This window comes from Oncorhynchus masou, chromosome 16 (assembly GCF_036934945.1).
Source record: "Oncorhynchus masou masou isolate Uvic2021 chromosome 16, UVic_Omas_1.1, whole genome shotgun sequence".
Taxonomy (NCBI): domain Eukaryota; kingdom Metazoa; phylum Chordata; class Actinopteri; order Salmoniformes; family Salmonidae; genus Oncorhynchus; species Oncorhynchus masou.
The window spans coordinates 28,140,546-28,161,084 of NC_088227.1; the positions used below are offsets into that span (position 1 = coordinate 28,140,546).

General features: G+C 44.2%; 1 protein-coding gene across 1 annotated transcript in view; it reads right to left on the reverse strand.

The window, feature by feature from the left end:
• Positions 1-166: 166 nt before the first annotated feature.
• The window catches only part of LOC135557785 (sphingosine-1-phosphate transporter MFSD2B-like), a 23,722-nt gene continuing 3,349 nt past the window's right edge, over positions 167-20,539 (reverse strand). The window contains exons 3-15 of the mRNA XM_064991387.1: positions 16,969-17,094; positions 16,606-16,730; positions 12,466-12,589; positions 10,258-10,336; positions 9,969-10,150; positions 7,358-7,448; positions 5,518-5,639; positions 4,904-4,987; positions 4,660-4,743; positions 3,844-3,953; positions 1,442-1,585; positions 881-1,057; positions 167-543 (exon numbers count right to left, since the gene is read on the reverse strand). Coding sequence (XP_064847459.1) covers positions 492-543; positions 881-1,057; positions 1,442-1,585; positions 3,844-3,953; positions 4,660-4,743; positions 4,904-4,987; positions 5,518-5,639; positions 7,358-7,448; positions 9,969-10,150; positions 10,258-10,336; positions 12,466-12,589; positions 16,606-16,730; positions 16,969-17,094 — 1,500 coding nt within the window. The 3' untranslated portion in view covers positions 167-491. The remainder of the gene's footprint in view (positions 544-880; positions 1,058-1,441; positions 1,586-3,843; positions 3,954-4,659; positions 4,744-4,903; positions 4,988-5,517; positions 5,640-7,357; positions 7,449-9,968; positions 10,151-10,257; positions 10,337-12,465; positions 12,590-16,605; positions 16,731-16,968; positions 17,095-20,539) is intronic.

A 20,539-nucleotide genomic window follows, 5' to 3' on the forward strand; every position in this document is an offset into this window, starting at 1 on the left:
GACGGTTGTGATGCAGCCTGGGTTCGAATCAGGGTGTCTGTAGTGACACCTCTAGCACTGAGATGCAGTGCCTTAGACCACTGCGCCACTCGAGAGCCCAAAATGGAACTTACATGGAACCTTCCTCTACTATATTTGAAGTTAAGAAGTCATGGTTCAGTCCATCTACTAACCAAAGTCAACAGTATTTATTAAGCCCAAACCATTATAATACTCCGATACCATTCATAAATACCAGCAATGTCTGCTAAACACAGCAAATAGTGATATACATTCATTTATATAAATAAGGTTATCTTGTAGGTATATTCAAGATGGCTATAATTTACAGGTTCATGTGAAAATACAGAAACAAACTTAAAATGTTTACATGAAAACATAACTATCATGTGATTATTTCTCAGTGTAATATACACTAATAGAAGTCATATTCCGGTTGGGGAACTGGAATCCGCCGCATGTGAAACCTCTCCTGTCCATTCCATCCCAGGTCATGGATTGCTCAGATCCTCCAGCATTCTGGAGCTTATGCAGCTTTGTTTCCTGTAGAAGAAAGAGAAAATGAACTTTGAGATTGAAGGTACTGTATGTTGGTATTTGAGCCATTCCAGGCCACCGTAGTTTTACTCAACCTAAAGGAATGACGGTGGTGAGAGACGGTGATGTACTGTACTCTTAATGCACTCAATCTTTGTGATCCAAATACTCAGTTTGGTAACACTTCACTTAAGCATGCATATAATAAAGCATTATGATACACTTATAATGCATTGTCAGACATGTCATAAGCATGTATCCCCTTATTGTCATATACATTACTTTACAAGAGCACTGTGACGTTCTAGCAACGTCTGACAACAGAAATGTGTGGGTTCCTCACCGTAGCTCCTCCAGACAGAGTTTGTTCTTGAGCCGGACGTCCTCACTGATGGGGTAGAGCAGCAGTATCAACAGGCCTGTTACGATGAAGGCCACCGGGGCAGCGCCTATAAGCAGTTTCAGAGTGTAGGCTACTTGAGCAGGCTGCCTGCATGCCCCTGTGTCATAACCCGCAAACCTGAAGATGCCACACACACGTATTATACACAGCAAACTTGTAGAGATACATAAAGTGTCTTAACCTGCAAACCTGTAGAGATGCACACCTGTATCATACCGACAGTTACACACTCACCAGTTTCATAAATGCAATAGACTACAATGGCCTATTAATGCATACATCAGGCTTGTGTTTATGTGTTTCTCTCTATACATCTCACTCCTGTGTTATTTAACTGACTTGGTGTTCGTGGCATCTGACTCACTCCAAGAGAGATGCCAGAAGTGTTGTTAACTTGTTTATGTTTCTCCTGATGTGGATCTGTCTGTCTGTCTGTCTGTCTGTCTGTCTGTCTGTCTGTCTGTCTGTCTGTCTGTCTGTCTGTCTGTCTGTCTGACTCACTCGAGGCAGAGGGTGGACACTCCGAGAGAGATCCCAGCAGCAAACTTGGTGAAGAACACGTAGAAGGAGTAGAAGATGGCCTCATAGCCTTTACAGCAGGGGTTGGCCAGACGGAAGTCATCCACCACATCTGGCAGCATCGACCTGAAACACGACACACACACACAATACTACATGAAAACATCTCCCATCAACAGCTTATAGGCCTACCTCATCATCATGTTATACAACCGGTCTCGATTACTCCATCTAATGCCCATGACTATTGAATGGGATGTTCAACGAGAAGGTGTCCACATACTTTTGGTCATGTGGTGTATGACTGTCTGTCTTTTTATCTGGCTCCCGAGTGGTGCAGATTTCTAAGGCACTGCATCTCAGTGCTAGAGGTGTCACTACAGACCCTGGTTTGATTCCAGACTGTATCACAACCGGCTGTGATTGGGAGTCCCATAGGGCGGCACACATTTGTCCCAGCATCGTCTGGGTTAGGCTGTCATTATAAATAAGAATTTGCTGTTAACTGACTTGCCTAGTTAAATAAAGGTTAAATAAAAAATAGAAATACAATGATCTGGTGATTCCCCATCTGTGGTCGGAGCAGTTCGGCTACAGTTAGCTTCATCTTGTAACCATGTCATCACGTAGTAGCAGTCATTTCGCCAGACCATTTCAACTCTGCTCTATGAGCACCATTGTAGCCATTTCATCCTCTAGCGCTATAAGTAGACTGCTCCTCCTCAGCCATTAATGTGGAGTTGGTCTCTCCTTTGCTGCCATGACAGCTTCCACTCTTCTGGGAAGGCTTTCCACTAGATGTTGGTACATTGCTGCGGGGACATACTTCCATTCAGCCATGAGAGCATTAGCGAGGTCGGGCACTGATGTTGGGTGATTAGGCCTGGCTCGCAGTCGGCGTTCCAATTCATCCCAAAAGTGTTCGATGGGGTTTAGATCAGGGCTCTGTGCAGGCCAATCAAGTTCTTCCATACAGATCTCGACAAACCATTTCTGTATAGACCTCACTTTGTGCACAGTAGCATTGTCATGCTGAAACAGGAAAGGACCTTCCCCAAACTGTTGCCACAAAGTTGGAAGCACAGAATCGTCCAGATTGTCATTGTATGCTGATTGTCATTGTATGCTGTAGCGTTAAGATTGACTTTCACTGCAACTAAGGGGCCTAGCCTGAACCATGAAAACAGCCCCAGACCATTTTTCCTCCTCCTCCTACATTTGGCACTATGCATTGAGGCAGGTAGCGTTCTCCTGACAACCGCCAAACCCAGATTCGTCCAAATGCCAGATGGTGAAGCGTGATTTATCATTCCAGAGAATGTGTTTCCACTGCTCCAGAGTCCAATGGTGGTGAGCTTTACACCATTCCAGCAGATGCTTGGCATTGCGCATGGTGATCTTAGGCTTGTTGGCTGTTCAGCCATTAAAACCCATTTCTTGAAGATCCCGAGAAACAGTTATTGTGCTGAAGTTGCTTCCAGAGGCAGTTTGGAACTCGGTAGTGAGTGTTGCAAGGACAGACGATTTTTACGCTCTACGCGCTTCTACGCGTTGTTGCTCCTAGACGTTTCCACTTCACAATAACAGCACTTACAGTTGACCGGGGCAGCTCTAGCAGGGCAGACATTTGACAAACTGACTTGTTAGAAAGGTGGCATCCTATGACGGCGCCATGTTGAAAGTCACTGAGCTCTTCAGCAAGGACACTCTATTGTCAATGTTTGTCTATGGAGGGAGGAGAGGGAGGGAGGAGAGAAGGAGACAGGGAAAGAGTGATAGAGAAAGGAGGGAGGAGAGGAGACAGGGAAAGAGTGATAGAGAAAGGAGGGAGGAGAGAAGGAGACAGGAGGGTGAAAAGAGAGAAAAGGAGATGGGAAGGCAATGTGCTATAAACAACAGTAATATCAGAATGAAAGTGGACTGTAGCCCCCCCTGAGGTTTATAGACACATCTCATTCATCAACATGACATCATAGCCAGGCGTGACTGTATCATGCCAGGGGGTGAATTACATTTTTGTATTTTTTCTTTAACTAGGCAAGTCAGTTAAGAACAAATTCTTATTTACAATGACGGCCAGTGGGTTAACTGCCTTGTTCAGGGGCAGAGTGGACGATTTTTACCTTGTCAGCACAGAGATTCGATCCAGCAACCTTTCAGTTACTGGCCCAACTCTCTAACCACTGAATGGACAGAGAAAAGTGTAGACTGCTGCTATTACAGCAATAGAATTGTAATTCTACAAGAACTGTGGCTATTTTACCACCCCAAAAATATGTTTACTATTGCCACTGTAGCTACAACCAGTGGCTAGTGCTAGTGGTACTACAACTACACCACATCCACAGAGGACCTTTGTGCCAGCACCATTCAATTGGGCTCACCATGGTAGGAGGAGTGATGCAGCAACGCTGAGTCCAGAAGAGACAGCCACTACGTAGGCTACGACCAGGTTAGGAATGAACACCAGCATCACTGTGAACGGCATGATCCACTGGACAGAAAGAGAGATAGAGTAAGAGGAAACACACACACACACTGAGTGTACTTACTGTATACACAGTTAGTTGCACACACATTTATAATCAGGGTTGGGTAGGTTACTTTCTAAATGTAATCCATTACAGTTACTAGTTACCTGTCCAAAATTGTAATCGGTTAAGTAACACAATCTGATTACTTTCCCTTTAAGAGGCAGTAGAAGAAGACAAAAAGGATCCATCAAACGTATTTGGTGTGTCATCAAAGTGGTCTCTGACTTGTGGTCAGTGGTCTCTGACTTGTGGTCAGTGGTCTCTGACTTGTGGTCAGTGGTCTCTGACTTGTGGACTCGATCAGGTGGAACAAACTTAAACTTGCGCCTTTTTTCAATGCTGAATTCAATGTAATTGAGAAAACATAAAGATGTCAATGTATTTTCTTTGCAAAAATCCTTTCTGATTTCAAAAGTAATCCAACAAGTAATCATCTAGTTTTTCAAAAGAATCTGTAATCTGATTAAAATAATTTTGTTGCTATTTTCACTGACGGCAGCTAGTTTTTTTGTAATCAGTTACTCTCCAACCCTATTTGTAATATCATATTATAATAATACCAGAGATTTTTTTTTGCCTCTCCAGAAGCAATAATATGTTTGTACACAAGGTGGCATGTTTTTATCATCAGTGGAGCATCACCACCACCCAGTCCCAGACACTTACCGTGATTCCACAGAAGGCTGCCTTCTTCTTGCCGAACCGCTCCAGAAACCACTGCCACAAAGGGATGCTCACTACTGCAGATACCTGGGAAGAGCAGTATCATTTTAAGAACATGCTATACTATTGTTTTTGGTTTTAAGTATACTCTAATGTCATATAAAACCATGCACTGATGTCAATAGGACACTTGTGTGAAAGTGTACGTTTCTAATTACATTGATCTAGGTCTGAAACCAGAACTCACCAGGATGGTCAGCACAATGTTCTGGAAGTGGTCTCTCAGGTCCACTGCATGCGTACAGAACAGGACAAAGTTGCTTTGCACCAACTGGAAATCAGATCAGATATCACACACATTCGTTCTTCAGAAAGATTCAGAATATTCAGCACTGTCCTATCCTCTCTGCCCACGGTGCCAAATCACTGGAGAAGCTGCTGACTAACGCAAAGTTTCCTCCCTGCTCTTGAATGGTATATAATCCTTGTATTCTGATGAGCTGACAGTAAGTTATTAAAGGGAAGATTTGTGAGATACGGCAGTTGAGATGTTTGGGGTTTCCTCAAACACACTGAGTGCTCTATTTTTCTTGATCAAATCAACATTCAATGGCAGGCAGGCTGTATCTGGAGCCATTCTGGGTCCAATCATAACACAAGACCCATTACCATCTAACTGTGGGTGTCATGTCTGAGAGGGGGTCTATCAATGTGCCCACCAATCATAACACAACACCCATTACCATCCCACTGTGGGTGTCGTGTCTGAGAGGGGGTCTATCAGTGTGCCCACCAATCATAACACAACACCCATCCCACTGTGGGTGTCATGTCTGAGAGGTGGTCTATCAATGTTCCCACCTGAATGGCAACGGAGATGAAGAGGAAGGCAGCAGTCAGAGTGAGGTAGGGACCGTGACGCATCACCAGGATGAAGCCCTTGTGGAATGGGATCTGCTTCTCCGTCTTCGAAATGTACGGATCTGTGCGAGGAAGAAAAATAACGAGATCTGACAGTGTCAAAAGAGACAGTTTCTTTAGTTTCCATCTTTTATCCCACTCTAAAAAATATCTCAAACTAGCCTGCAAAGCACCAGAGAGAAGAAAGCATGAACGAGACACGTATGGGAGACTTCCCCTCCAATCTGGTAACCCTGTAGATGCCCCTGCATTGATAGTATTGCTATGCTCTGTGTGTGTGTGTGTGTGGGTGGGGGGGGGGTTGCTGGTACAGAGGTCAGCAGTTCATTGATAGCCTCCATGTGCAGTATAAACACACAAGATATGTCATTTTATACTTAACACTTAATCCTCCTTGTTTTCCTGAGTTGGATAATCATTGCATGAGGCTGAAGCTAGCTACAGTATGTACTGTATTTTATTGCATGAGGCTGAAGCTAGCTACAGTATGTACTGTATTTTATTGCATGAGGCTGAAGCTAACTACAGTATGTACTGTATTTTATTGCATGAGGCTGAAGCTAGCTACAGTATGTACTGTATTTTATTGCATGAGGCTGAAGCTAGCTACAGTATGTACTGTATTTTATTGCATGAGGCTGAAGCTAGCTACAGTATGTACTGTATTTTATTGCATGAGGCTGAAGCTAGCTACAGTATGTACTGTATTTTATTGCATGAGGCAGAAGCTAGCTACAGTATGTACTGTATTTTATTGCATGAGGCTGAAGCTAGCTACAGTATGTACTGTATTTTATTGCATGAGGCTGAAGCTAGCTACAGTATGTACTGTATTTTATTGCATGAGGCTGAAGCTAACTACAGTATGTACTGTATTTTATTGCATGAGGCTGAAGCTAGCTACAGTATGTACTGTATTTTATTGCATGAGGCTGAAGCTAACTACAGTATGTACTGTATTTTATTGCATGAGGCTGAAGCTAGCTACAGTATGTACTGTATTTTATTGCATGAGGCTGAAGCTAGCTACAGTATGTACTGTATTTTATTGCATGAGGCTGAAGCTAACTACAGTATGTACTGTATTTTATTGCATGAGGCTGAAGCTAGCTACAGTATGTACTGTATTTTATTGCATGAGGCTGAAGCTAGTTACAGTATGTACTGTATTTTATTGCATGAGGCTGAAGCTAGCTACAGTATGTACTGTATTTTATTGCATGAGGCTGAAGCTAACTACAGTATGTACTGTATTTTATTGCATGAGGCTGAAGCTAACTACAGTATGTATGGTATTTTATTGCATGCGGCTGAAGCTAGCTACAGTATGTACTGTATTTTATTGCATGAGGCTGAAGCTAGCTACAGTATGTACTGTATTTTATTGCATGAGGCTGAAGCTAACTACAGTATGTACTGTATTTTATTGCATGAGGCTGAAGCTAACTACAGTATGTACTGTATTTTATTGCATGAGGCTGAAGCTAACTACAGTATGTATGGTATTTTATTGCATGAGGCTGAAGCTAGCTACAGTATGTACTGTATTTTATTGCATGAGGCTGAAGCTAACTATATGGAGGCCAGAAATAGTCCAGTCAGAATAAGGCTCAAAACAAGTTAACGGAGTGCTACTGTGCTTACTGGTACATTGCAAATGGCGTTTGAGTGAAATGAATGAAGGGAAAGAGAGAGGAGCACACCCACTTGCTGGGAAAGAGCATGCACAAACACACACACACACAAGCACATGTGCGAGCACACGCACACACACACTCACCGTCTCTCTCTTTGACTCCCAGGAACATGACCACAGTGCAGATGAGAAACACTCCTCCAATCACACCAGCAGCGATCATATACATCTCCTTCTGCAAGTAGAGAGAATAAACAATCATATACTGTTACTGTACACCTCATTCTGCAAGGAGGACAGAGAGAAACAATATACCATGTACACCTCATTCTGCAAAGGCAAGAAAACAACAGTGTAAATGTAATCTGTATTTGTTCAATTTAGATTCAATTTAGATGTCCATTAGGTATTGTTTTATACTACTCTTCCTGAGGTCCACTACACATCTTTATTTCTTTGGTTACACAAGGAGGACATCTGAACTGAGCCTTCCTCAATCTCCATCGTGTATCTCCATCCACTTCAACCCTTATCTGAAAGTTGCATCAAAACATACCAATGTGTTTATTGACCTGTGATTTTAGGATACCAGATCACTCAGAATTCACTGTACAGATTAGATACAAGGAACAACAGGAAAGGATCTCAATTGAATTCTGATCCTAAAATACAGCCTACCAACATACTATAGAGCCTTGAAGATGTTCTCAACCCAACAGGAACTGCACTGCCCTAATGTAAACAATTAAGGGCAAGTTTGCTATGTTAGTATTATTACTTATTCACATAAAACATTTTCCCATTTCTGAGGGACTGGAGGAATCCAGTGGTGAAAGTGCTCTGTGTGTGTGTGTGTGTGTGTGTGTGTGTGTGTGTGTGTGTGTGTGTGTGTGTGTGTGTGTGTGTGTGTGTGTGTGTGTGTGTGTGTGTGTGTGTGTGTGTGTGTGTGTGTGTGTGTGTGTGTGTGTGTGTGTGTGTGTGAGTGAGTGAGTGAGTGAGTGAGTGAGTGAGTGAGTGAGTGAGTGAGTGAGTGAGTGAGTGAGTGAGTGTGTGAGTGCGTGCGTGCGTGCGTGTGTGAGTGTATGTGTGCTCATCGTGGTTACAGAGGGCCATGCATGGTGAAAAGGCCGCGCCATCGGGGTTTACTCAGAATCCTTTGGAATGGTACCACTGGAGCCCTTAAATAGCTGTGGCATGTCCGAACCCGACACGGAACAGTTTGGGCAGGAGCCCGCTCGCCGTGTTTTATCTACCCAGAAATCACTCTGCATTCACAAGATTCACAAGGTTGTCTCACTCATGTTTTCATTGACTGTATGTCTACTTCTAGGAAATGAACAACCAGATACATTTAAATATGTAATGTTCCGGTCTGGGTATGGCTGGTTTTAGGCCGGAAATAGATGTTCAATATTGTTGGTTCCTTTATCTCAGCAAACTGCATGTCGAGTTTGGGGTCTGGGGTTCATTCATATGTTTTGAAATGTGATAAAAATAGCCTTAATCACACAGACTGTGGTCGCCCCACAGACTGTGGTCTCTTATTTCAGGGAGGGGGATTGGTGGCTGATGTCAGGGGTGGGGGGGCAGAGGCTCAGATTTAACCCGTGGTCTCTTATTTCAGGGAGGGGGATTGGTGGCTGATGTCAGGGGTGGGGGGGCAGAGGCTCAGATTTAACCCGTGGTCTCTTACTAAAAACCTGGGATGATAAATCATATATGAAGCCCTCTTAAAGTTGATTTGGTAAGACTAGATCTCACCTCTAGATAGTCTGCAAACACAAACTTCACATTCATTCATCCTATTCCTTTTAGTTTCAACAATTTACAATTTTCATGCTTGTTGACCTTCAACTTGTTTCCTGTTGTTTCTTTTCAACTCAACTCTTTCCTCAAAAAAGGAAAGAAAGAAGTTAAGTAAAAGGAAAAGATGAGTGTGAAAGTACAGCCCTGAGTTAGTTCAGGACACTACAGCCCTGAGTTAGTTCAGGACACTACAGCCCTGAGTTAGTTCAGGACACTACAGCCCTGAGTTAGTTCTGGACACTACAGCCCTGAGTTAGTTCAGGACACTACAGCCCTGAGTTAGATCAGGACACTACAGCCCTGAGTTAGTTCTGGACACTACAGCCCTGAGTTAGTTCAGGACACTACAGCCCTGAGTTAGTTCAGGACACTACAGCCCTGAGTTAGTTCAGGACACTACAGCCCTGAGTTAGTTCAGGACACTACAGCCCCGAGTTAGTTCAGGACACTACAGCCCTGAGTTAGTTCAGGACACTACAGCCCTGAGTTAGTTCAGGACACTACAGCCCCGAGTTAGTTCAGGACACTACAGCCCTGAGTTAGTTCAGGACACTACAGCCCCGAGTTAGTTCAGGACACTACAGCCCCGAGTTAGTTCAGGACACTACAGCCCTGAGTTAGTTCAGGACACTACAGCCCCGAGTTAGTTCAGGACACTACAGCCCTGAGTTAGTTCAGGACACTACAGCCCTGAGTTAGTTCAGGACACTACAGCCCCGAGTTAGTTCAGGACACTACAGCCCTGAGTTAGTTCAGGACACTACAGCCCCGAGTTAGTTCAGGACACTACAGCCCCGAGTTAGTTCAGGACACTACAGCCCTGAGTTAGTTCTGGACACTACAGCCCTGAGTTAGTTCAGGACACTACAGTCAGTTACAGTTATTTTCAATATAGGATCACCATGGTAACACCTCAGGTCTGGTTGTTTGTTATCATGGTGACACTTACAGCATGTGACAGGAAGTCCTGGGAGTGAACGATTCTCTTGACGATCTCGGCCCCACTGCCGTTGCCTAGGTGACTGGCAGACATGTTGTGCTGGGGGCAGTTTTTCAGGGTGTGTGCGCTCGCCACGATTTGACCCTGGATGGCAGCGCCAACTAGAGTACCCAGCACCTCCATGGTCATACCTGCAGTATAACACATGTATTATAGTATTAAGAACTATCAAAACAGAATGACAGACGAGTGGTATCATTTGATCAAACAACCTAAGGTCTGTGTAATAGTGACCTACGGTAGGCTGTGGCCGAGTCTCTCTCCTTCTGGTCCGGACTGAGGAACATGGTGAGGGCAGAGTAAGGAACATGGAAACACTGGGAAGGAAACAGAGCAGACACAGAGGACATGATTAGATGTGGTTAGATATAGGAAACACTGTAAGAAGTGGATCAGAGGGTCAAAGGCCATATCATTTGCACCTTTTGTTGTTGTTTTACCAATTTTCAGTTTCCATGTCGATAAACCTCAGCTCTCAAGCTGGCCAGTATATCAGTCAGCAACCCTCCGCTTGACCTTCAAACCCAGCCTTTCTTCACTTTGTCATTCACACAACAGCTCAGTCAACATTGTGGCAGACTGACCGAGCGAGCAAACAAACGACTGACCAAGCGACTGACAGAGTGTCCAAAGAGACATCAGAAATAAACGCGGCCATAAAAGACTGTCCCATCCCTTCTCCTTCTCTTCGGCCGGGGCGGGATGGAGTGAAGGAGGGATGCAGTGAAGGAGGGATGGAGTGAAGGAGGGATGGAGTGAAGGAGGGATGGAGTGAAGGAGGGGTGGAGGGAAGGACGGGTGGAGTGAAGGACGGATGCAGGGAAGGACGGATGGAGTGAAGGAGGGATGGAGGGAAGGAGGGATGGAGTGAAGGAGGGATGCAAAGAAGGAGGGATGGAATGAAGGACGGATGGAGGGAAGGAGGGATGGAGGGAAGGAGGGATGGAGGGATGGAGGGAAGGCCAAGCATGTCATTTGTGGGGCCTTGTTGTAAAAAACAATTTATAGAACTCAATTTGACCACAGCTTTGCTTCAAAAAATAACTTATCAGCCTTAGTAGTCATCAAATCCTCATTGAATGATTACACTGGCTGTTGTTTATTTAGATCAACTACTGTATGGCCTTAAAGTGACAGCAGCTGTCCATTCTGTCTCTCACACACAAAGACAATGAAGGGAAGTTAAAAGTGGTAACCAGCATTTACCCACCCAGTGGTCTCTGGCAGGGCTGAACCTATACTTATCAAGTAGTTAGAAAGACATGTCATTATAGGCCACCACAATGTGGGCAGTGGACAACATGCTCTGTACCATATGTTAGAGAGGTTAGAGAAAGAGCAGAGGAGAGAGCAAGTGAGAGAGAGAGTGAGAGAGAGAGAGCAGAGAGCGAGAGAGAGAGAGAGAGAGGGAGAGAGAGCAGAGAGAGAGAGCAGAGAGAGATAGAGTGAGAGAGAGAGAGCAGAGAGCGAGAGAGAGAGAGAGGGAGAGAGAGCAGAGAGAGAGAGCAGAGAGAGAGCGAGAGAGAGAGTGAGAGAGAGAGAGAGAGAGAGAGAGAGAGAGAGAGAGAGAGAGAGAGAGAGAGAGAGAGAGAGGGGGAGAGAGAGCAGAGAGAGAGAGCAGAGAGAGAGCGAGAGAGAGAGTGAGAGAGAGAGAGAGAGAGAGAGAGAGTGAGAGAGAGAGAGAGCAGAGAGAGAGTGAGAGAGAGAGCAGAGAGAGAGAGAGGGGGGGGTTGAAGGGTTTGGAGCTAATAAACAGGTTAATATGACATTTACATTTGAGTCATTTAGCAGACGCTCTTATCCAGAGCGACTTACAGTTAGTGCATTCATCTTAAGATAGCTAGGTGAGACAACCACTTATCACAGATGTAGTAAGTCATTATTTTCTCAGTAAAGTAGTTATCAGCAAAGTCAGTGTTAGAGAGGTGAACTATCTACGTAAGATGTTTGGTTTTGATGTCTGGTTGGCTCTGCTCACTGTAGCATTGTGTTGCACTCTGTAGCACTGTGTTGGGTTCTACAAGTCATCTCTGCTAATCGGTATCTTTTTTGAGTAGATAAAAAGCTGTATCCAGGAACAATGCTAGTTGTGTACTATGAGTGTGTTCAGTAAATCACTCTGGCTATCTACTCCGATTTCAGAGCACTGTTTTCTGAGTGTGCCAGAGAGCAGAATAACTGATGAATTCACGAACGCTCAACACCTGTTGAATATGACCGGTGTCAGTAAACGTCGGCAAAAAATACGTAATTAAACGCTCTGAATATATGAACTGAAATTACACTCTGGCACTCCAGAGTGAATTTACGAACACACATTATGAGAAATCAAAGTCAGTGTTGAATAGTGTTCGGTATCTGCTATCTGAGTAGGATGTGTAAATGTTTCATTGTGGGCCAACGTTTATGTAGTACTAGTAGTAGTAGGTATCTGGCAGGTACGTACAGTGATGAGTGTCTGGTAGAGACAGTAGAAACCCAGGTACCAGATGAATCGTCCGTTGGTGAAGGGAGGAACGAACCACAGGTAGAAGTAGGAGACCACCACAAACGGAGTACAGCCCACCATCCTACAGAGAAAAGAGAGAGGGCAGGGTTATTGTTCTAATAGTATATCTTAATGACCATTGTTTGAGCAAGCGTTGGAGTCGAATTTCGTATCTTTTTTATTGTGAAACGCTGGCCTCATTTTGTGTTTGTGCAATAGATAAAGGCCTGCCAGTTTATCTCAGCAGGCCTGTTTAGACTATTATGTGAACCTGTTAGGCCAGTGCCAGTGAACCTGTTAGGCCAGTGATAGACTGATGGTGTACGTGTGTGTTTTGGGAGAGATGGATGGTGTGTTTGTGAATCTGAAGAACTCTGTCCTGGGTTAGCGTGGAAGGGCAGCGGGAAGACAGGAAGATGCGCTATGCCACAGGAATGCTAACCCACATTACCATGAGCTTAATTCAGACACATATATACACACACACACACACACACACACACACACACATACACACACACACAGGCATCTCAGGGCAGAAAAAAATCTGCTGTATTGTACAGTTTTGAGGATGTGGGGAGCTGTGTTGTTCATGTATAATTCATCCAACTGGTATATATCATTGTGGGCTGAGGGCACAGCTGTGTGTTTCACTGTGGAGAGAGAGAAAGATGTGAGGTTGTGGTCAAGTGAATGTACTTTCCACTAGTCCACAATGACTATCTCTATCTATAATCACTGAATTATACAAGAATAGGCTTATCTGCTAAAGCAACAATAAATATATATATTTTTCCCACAGATCTACACAACCTACTCCACATTTTCAAAGTTAAAGAAAGAGTATAGAAGATGTCTTGAATGCGTATGTCTTCACACCCCAGAGGTAATACTTGGTGGAAGCACCTTCGGCAGCCATTACAGCTGTCAATAATTTCAAATGCGATTTTACCAACTTTGTACAACTCTTAGGGCAACATTTATCAATTGTTCTTGTCAATATTGCTAAAGCTCAGTAAATTTGGTTGGGAGTCATTGATGGACAGCAATATTCAAACCTTGTCTCTGATTTTCAAGTATATTTAGGTGTTTCGTGTTCCTGAATGGTCCAGTCTCAGTCCTGAGAATCAGAGACAAGGTTTGAATATTGCTTTCCATGAATGATTCCCAACCAAATTTCAAGGCGGCAAAACTGTGAAGACATTGCAAGTGGTATGTAGACTTTCACTAGGCACTGTATGTTAGGTTGATCTGCTAACGTCTGTACATCATGGAATTCACATCCTTATCATAAAGACTCAAGCTCAGTAAATGCTCTGCAGCTGCAGGGTCAACTAAGTACATAGTTAAAGGTCCAATGCAGTCATTTATATCTCAATATCAAATCATTTCTGGGTAACAATTAAGTACCTTACTGTGATTGTTTCAATTAAAATGGTCAAAAAGAAACACAAGTAGCTTCTTAGCAAGGAGCAATGTCTCAAGCACTAATTTTGCCAGTATGGTCTGGGAGTGGTCTGAGTGGGGAGGGGAAAACTGAAAAATAGCTGTTATTGGCAGACCGACCGATCTCTTTCTTATTGGCCTATTAACTAATTTACCGCCTGGTGTTGTCAAAACAGGCTAGAATTTCAGGCGGTCTTTTCAAACAACTCTTACACTAAAATGGCATTATATAAATTTTCACAGTTTCACAATATTATTCCAACCTCATAGTGTGGAAATATAGAGTATATAAAGCACAGGAAAATCAAATTGTGGACTGCACTGGACTGCACTTTAACACAGCTAAGCAAGCTTTTGCTAGCTCAACCCTATCCTCTATGCACCACTCACAAATAGCCACAGTCAAATTGTTTTGGTGACGACCCCAAAATATTTCCACAATGGACCTGACCTGTAACCTTTGACCTGATAGGACCCAGAGATACTTGACCCCATTTTAATCTGCATATTACAAAACCCCGTCCCCTCTGCTCTAGCTCCCTTAACCCCTGACCCATCCTGCCCTGGCATTCAGTTGAACTAAGAACAGATAGAAAAAGAGAGAAAGAGGGAGAAAGAGGGAGAAAGGGGACAGAGAGAAAAAGAGAGAAAGGGGGAGAAAAGGGACAGAGAGAAAAAGAGAGAAAGAGGGAGAAAGGGGACAGAGAGAAAAAGAGAGAAAGAGGGAGAAAGAGGTAGAGAGAGGTAGAGAGTGGTGAGTTCTGGTACAGTCCAGCTCTCCCTGTTACACAGAGGCCTGTCCTTAGTGATTGTTCAGCCACACAAAGAGAGTGACAGGGCTGACAGGGCTGCTTAGCTCTGGGGTTGGGCCTGCTGCTGTTTAGGCTGGTCATGGGAGGGTTGAAAAGGCACAGTGACTGAATGGAACATTTAGAGTGTTAGAATAAACTGTTACAATGTTAGATTGTTCTGTAAGATGGCTCGCAGGATGGGTATCGGAAGAACCCAATGGGAGTGTTTGACAGTGGAAGTAGGGCAAAACACGTACACAGGCAGACACCCAGTGATTGAGACTGAAGCAAGGAGGGGATTTCAGCACCATCACACTCTCTGAGATTGCGAGAGAAATGTCCCAGTTTTATGTCTGCTGTTATGGCAGGGCTGAGTCTATCATAACAAACACAGTAGCACCCAGGAGTACCAAACAGAAACAGCCATAAACCCCTCAGGACAAACAGATTCTGATCACTTCCTGTCTGTCTGATGATGTTACAGCCCCGGGTCAGGGGACTTCCTGTCTGACAGTTAGAGAGGGTTTCACTCAGTGGTGGAAAAGGTACCCAACTGTCATACTTGAGTAAAAGTAAGGATACCTTCATAGAAAATGACTCAAGTAAAAGTGAAAGTCACCCAGTAAAATACTACTTGAGTATCAATATACTTAAGTATCAAAAGTAAATGTAATTCTAAAATATACTTATGGATAAATAATTTCAAGTTCCTTATATTAAGCAAACCAGACAGCACGATCTTCTTAATTTACGGATAGCCAGGGGCACACTCCAGGGGCACACTCCAGGGGCACACTCCAACAGACATAATTTACCAACTAAGCATTTGTGTTTAGTGAGTCTATCAGATAAGAGGCAGTAGGGATGACCAGGGATGTCCTCTTTATTAGTGCGGGAATTGGACCATTTTCCTGTCCTGCTACTCATTCAAAATATAACGAGTACTTTTGGGTGTCAGGGAAAATGTATGGAGTAAAAAGTACATTATCTTCTTTAGGAATGTGGAAGTAAAAGTTGTCAAAAATATAAATAGTAAAGTACAGATAACCCCAAAAAACTGCTTAAGTAGTACATTAAAGTATTTTTAGTGAAGTACTTTACGCCACTGGTTTCACTCAGTAGTTAACTAGAGGGTGCGGCTTTCTCAAGGTGCTGATTATCACACACACAACCGGGCAGGGCAACAGTATTTTGCCACAAAAACTCTCAGAACACACACACACACACCAACAAACAAACACGCACGCACACATTCAGTACACACACGCACGCGCACGCACGCACGCACGCACACACACACACACACACACACACACACACACACACACACACACACACACACACACACACACACACACACACACACACACACACACACACACACACACACACACACACACACACACACACACACACACACGTACAGTGGTAATCAAATCAGTAATTCTGTGATCTGGTCTCTCTCCAGCCTGTCAGCTTGTCAGTAATCTATGGCTTGTAAAACGTATACAGCACTCACTCAGTCACATCAGAATCAGCAGTAAGTACTCAACCAGTAACTACGGTAAGTGAGTCAGGTCACAGCAATGAGTTTACACAGCTTTGAGCTGACACACACACACACTTTAGAGCTGACACCTCGTGTTATGGTGGAGTTTGATGTGGTGCTTTTGGTAAACACTCTCTGCACTTATAGAAAAAAAGGTGCTATCTAGATCCTAAAAGGGTTCTTTGACTGTCCCCGTAGGACAACCCTTTGAAGAACGGTTGTAGAACCCTTTGAATGCTTTCCACATAGGGTTCTACATGGAACCCAAAGAGGTTTTATCTGGAACCAAAATCCATGTGTGCATGGCCTCACCAGGGCATGAGTCTGCCTATCCTGGTCCACTTGCTCTTGGTGATGAAGAAGCCGACAACAGGGTCGCTGACAGCGCCCCACGCCTTCCCTATGAACAGAACCATGGAGGCCTGGAACGGGTTGATCTGAGGAGGAGAGAACGGAGGGATGTAGTTAGAAGACACAGATAGAGAGAGTGAGAGAGAGAGAGAGAGAGAGAGAGAGAGAGAGAGAGAGAGAGAGAGAGAGAGAGAGAGAGAGAGAGAGAGAGAGAGAGAGAGAGACAGAGAGAGAGAGAGAGAGAGAGAGAGAGAGACAGAGAGACAGAGAGACAGAGAGACAGAGAGGGGGGAAGAAACACACACAAACACACAGATGTGTTACCTGGGCAACATCCAGCAGGTAGATCTGGAGGAAAAATGCTGTAGCGCTGCCGGCCACCTGATTGGGTGCTCCTCCAATGGCGAAGCAGAGCTTACTGCAGACAGACAGCTTCTGGTCCAACACAGTCTATGGATGAAAAACAACAAGAAACATTGGAGAGGGTAACAAGTCAGTTACAGGTTTCATGAAGTGCAATATCTGAGAAATAGGCAAATAAATTATCTGCAAAGCCTATGAGATACAGTTGACTGCTGTGCCTGTCTTTACCTTGTAAAGACAACAATTCTGTTTGTTAGCCATGGATATGTAGCCAAAATATAAGCCAGATAAGATACAAGCAGGAGTCAAATCTTAGGCCAAAGCTATCTTCTTGTGGATACAGTTGTAGCGAAGAATGAGTCTGTGACAGCAGAACCTTGGCATTATGATTTACAAAATAATTCAGAACCACAGAACCGGAACTCTATCTTCAGAATTCTATTTTCAGATGCTATATTGTTGTCTATTGTGATGTCAGAGCGAGTGAATCACACAGTGCCATTCAGATGACAGTCGATACAGACGTGTGACCTCATGTCTCTCTCTCTCTCTCTCTCTCTCTCTCTCTCTCTCTCTCTCTCTCTCTCTCTCTCTCTCTCTCTCTCTCTCTCTCTCTCTCTCTCTCTCTCTCTCTCTCTCTCTCTCTCTCTCTCTCTCTCTCTCTCTCTCTCTCTCTCTCTCTCTCTCTCTCTCTCTCTCTCTCTCTCTCTCTCTCTCTCTCTCTCTCTCTCTCTCTCTCTCTCTCTCTCTCTCTCTCTCTCTCTCTCTCTCTCTCTCTCTCTCTCTCTCTCTCTCTCTCTCTCTCTCTCTCTCTCTCTCTCTCTCTCTCTCTCTCTCTCTCTCTCTCTCTCTCTCTCTCTCTCTCTTACAAAGCAATGTTACAGAAACTCCCTTCATATGTAACTTCATTAATTATAAGTTACCAAACCCGTTCTCAGGAATGGATAACTCAAGTGATCCCTTCAGTCTCCACGGATTTGAGAAAATCTGTCTAGTTCACTGCTTTTATTAAATATGTTTATTTTGTTATTGTGTGTTGACTAATATTGTTTAATAGATATATATGTGTATGTTTTATTATTCTGTTTTTATTGTAATGTATACAGGGCTCTCTTATAAAATAGATGTTTAATCTCAATGTGACTCCCGGTTTAAATAAAGGTTAAATATAAAAAATAAAAATAGGCCTCCACGACTCATTTCCGTGCATAGTGGATGAAATGTGGTTTCACATCTGAGATCTATCTAGGCCTACTTCCGCATCACTATTCTCCATCTACATTCCCCTCTTCCCCCAATCATCACTCTCCCCTAATGTATCTCCTCTCCCCTCAGATAGTATTTAAAGTTCCCCTGTGGTGTAGGTGCCAGTTGATGTGAGGGATACAGCATCAGACAGAACACCCCTCCATGCTGTTTAGACTGTGGTGACGTCAGGAGACACTTGGGCACACAGCACAGCCTGTTCCCCTTATAGACAGATCCACAGGACACCACAGAGACAGACGGAAAGGATGCCGGAACAGTGTTTCCACTGCTATAGAGGTATACCCCCCCTTGCTAAAAACGTGTGTGCATGCATGTGTGTTCACGTCTGGTCCGTGCTATCTGGGATCCTTGGGACGTCCCTATCCCATTGAAGTTGACATATAAAATGGTTAAGGTTATGGGTAAGGGGAGGGATTAAGGTTAAGGTTAGGGTTTAGGGTAGTGACGTCCCAATGATACCATACTCACACATGAAAGAGCAGACAAGCTGCCAGCCTCCTGGAAAGTCCAATATTTACGACTGTATTATGAACAGTTCAGCGACAGACATGGAAACACACACTGCACGGACCAAAGCACAACAGCATATGATTAAACGTCTAACCTCCTCTCTCCTTCTGTTTATACATCTCTCCACTTTCTTTTTCATATTTTTTCATCTCTCTCTCTCTCTCTCTCTCTCTCTCTTACTCTCTCACTCAATCTCTCTCTCCCTCTCTCTCTCTCTCTTACTCTCTCTCTCTGTCTCTCACTCAATCTCTCTCTCTCTCCTTCTCTCTCTCTCTCTTACTCTCTCTCTCTCTCTCTCCCTCTCTCCCCCTCTCTCTCTCTCACTCTCTCCCTCTCTCCTCTCTCCTCTCTCCCTCTCTCTCTCTCTCTCTCTCCCTCTCTCCCTCTCTCTCTCTCCCTCTCTCACTCTCTCCCTCTCTCCCTCTCTCTCTCTCTCTCTCTCTCTCTCTCTCTCTCCCTCTCTCTCTCCCTCTCTCTCTCTCCCTCTCTCTCTCTCTCTCTACTAACCGTTGTTGTTTCCATACAGTATAGTCGTGTCCGGTTTAGCCCACCGCCTACAGCTATAGGCCTTTCAGGCGTGATGAAAGAAATCCCCAAAACAGCCACCGACTGACCACAGACCGAAGCCCATCAAAACACACTGTCATTATCTGACTGATGACATTTTATTGTCCTCTTTCTTCTCCTGATGAAAACATTGATGGTTTCCAGAATGACAATTACCAGGATGGAGCTGTGTAATTATTTAAACACAGCAAGACAAGCGGGTCAGAGTAAGTAAAGAGTAGCATGGGGATCAACTTTGTAAGTCTCGGTCTGGCCTATGGTGGTCTAGTGGTCTAGGCTGCTGCCTCCGGATCACATGTACCACCACAGTATGGGTTCCAATCTGGCTCACTGCTATTTCAGCACTCTCAATCTATATTTCCCACTGTTGCTCCTCTATCCAATAAAACACATGCTTAAAAAAAAACTATTGGTCTCTCCTTCCAAACTCTCAGTATATACTCCACTCTCATCCCCTCACTCCAATTATATTCGAATGGGGAGATTAGAAGAGTATTTCGTGTCACGCGAGAGGGAATGCTGGTTAATGATGTTGGGTAAAAAATACTGTCTATACACGGTCTGTACCAGATCAGTGATGTCTTGGTTCAATATCAAGTGTATCTATTACTTTTTACCCTCATCTGCACTACAGCTAGGAATATAGTTGGGCTTGACGTCACTGTTTGTATCCCCACAACAAATTCCACATTGAGGGGGTAAACCCAGACAAAAGAGAGGTCAAATCATTTTAGTATCTCAGTATGTAGGCTCTTTCTTTGTACAAGGAGGTTAAATAGCCCACCGGTCATCAAACAACAACACAAAATCTCAGAGAGGAGAGAGAGGAGAGAGAGAGAAGAGAGAGGAGAGAGAGAGGAGAGAGAGAGGAGAGAGAGAGAGAGGAGAGAGAGAGGAGAGAGTGAGAGAGAGGAGAGAGAGAGGAGAGAGAGAGGAGAGAGGAGAGAGTGAGAGAGAGAGGAGAGAGAGACGACAGAGAGAGAAGTGAGAGAGGATAGAGAGAGAGAGAGAGAGAGAGAGAGAGAGAGAAAGAGGAGAGAGAGAGGAGAGAGTGAGAGAGAGAGGAGAGAGAGAGGAGAGAGAGAGAGAGAGAGAGAGAGAGAGAGAGAGAGAGAGAGAGAGAGAGAGAGAGAGTGAGAGAGAGAGAGAGAGAGAGAGAGAGAGAGAGAGAGAGAGAGAGAGAGAG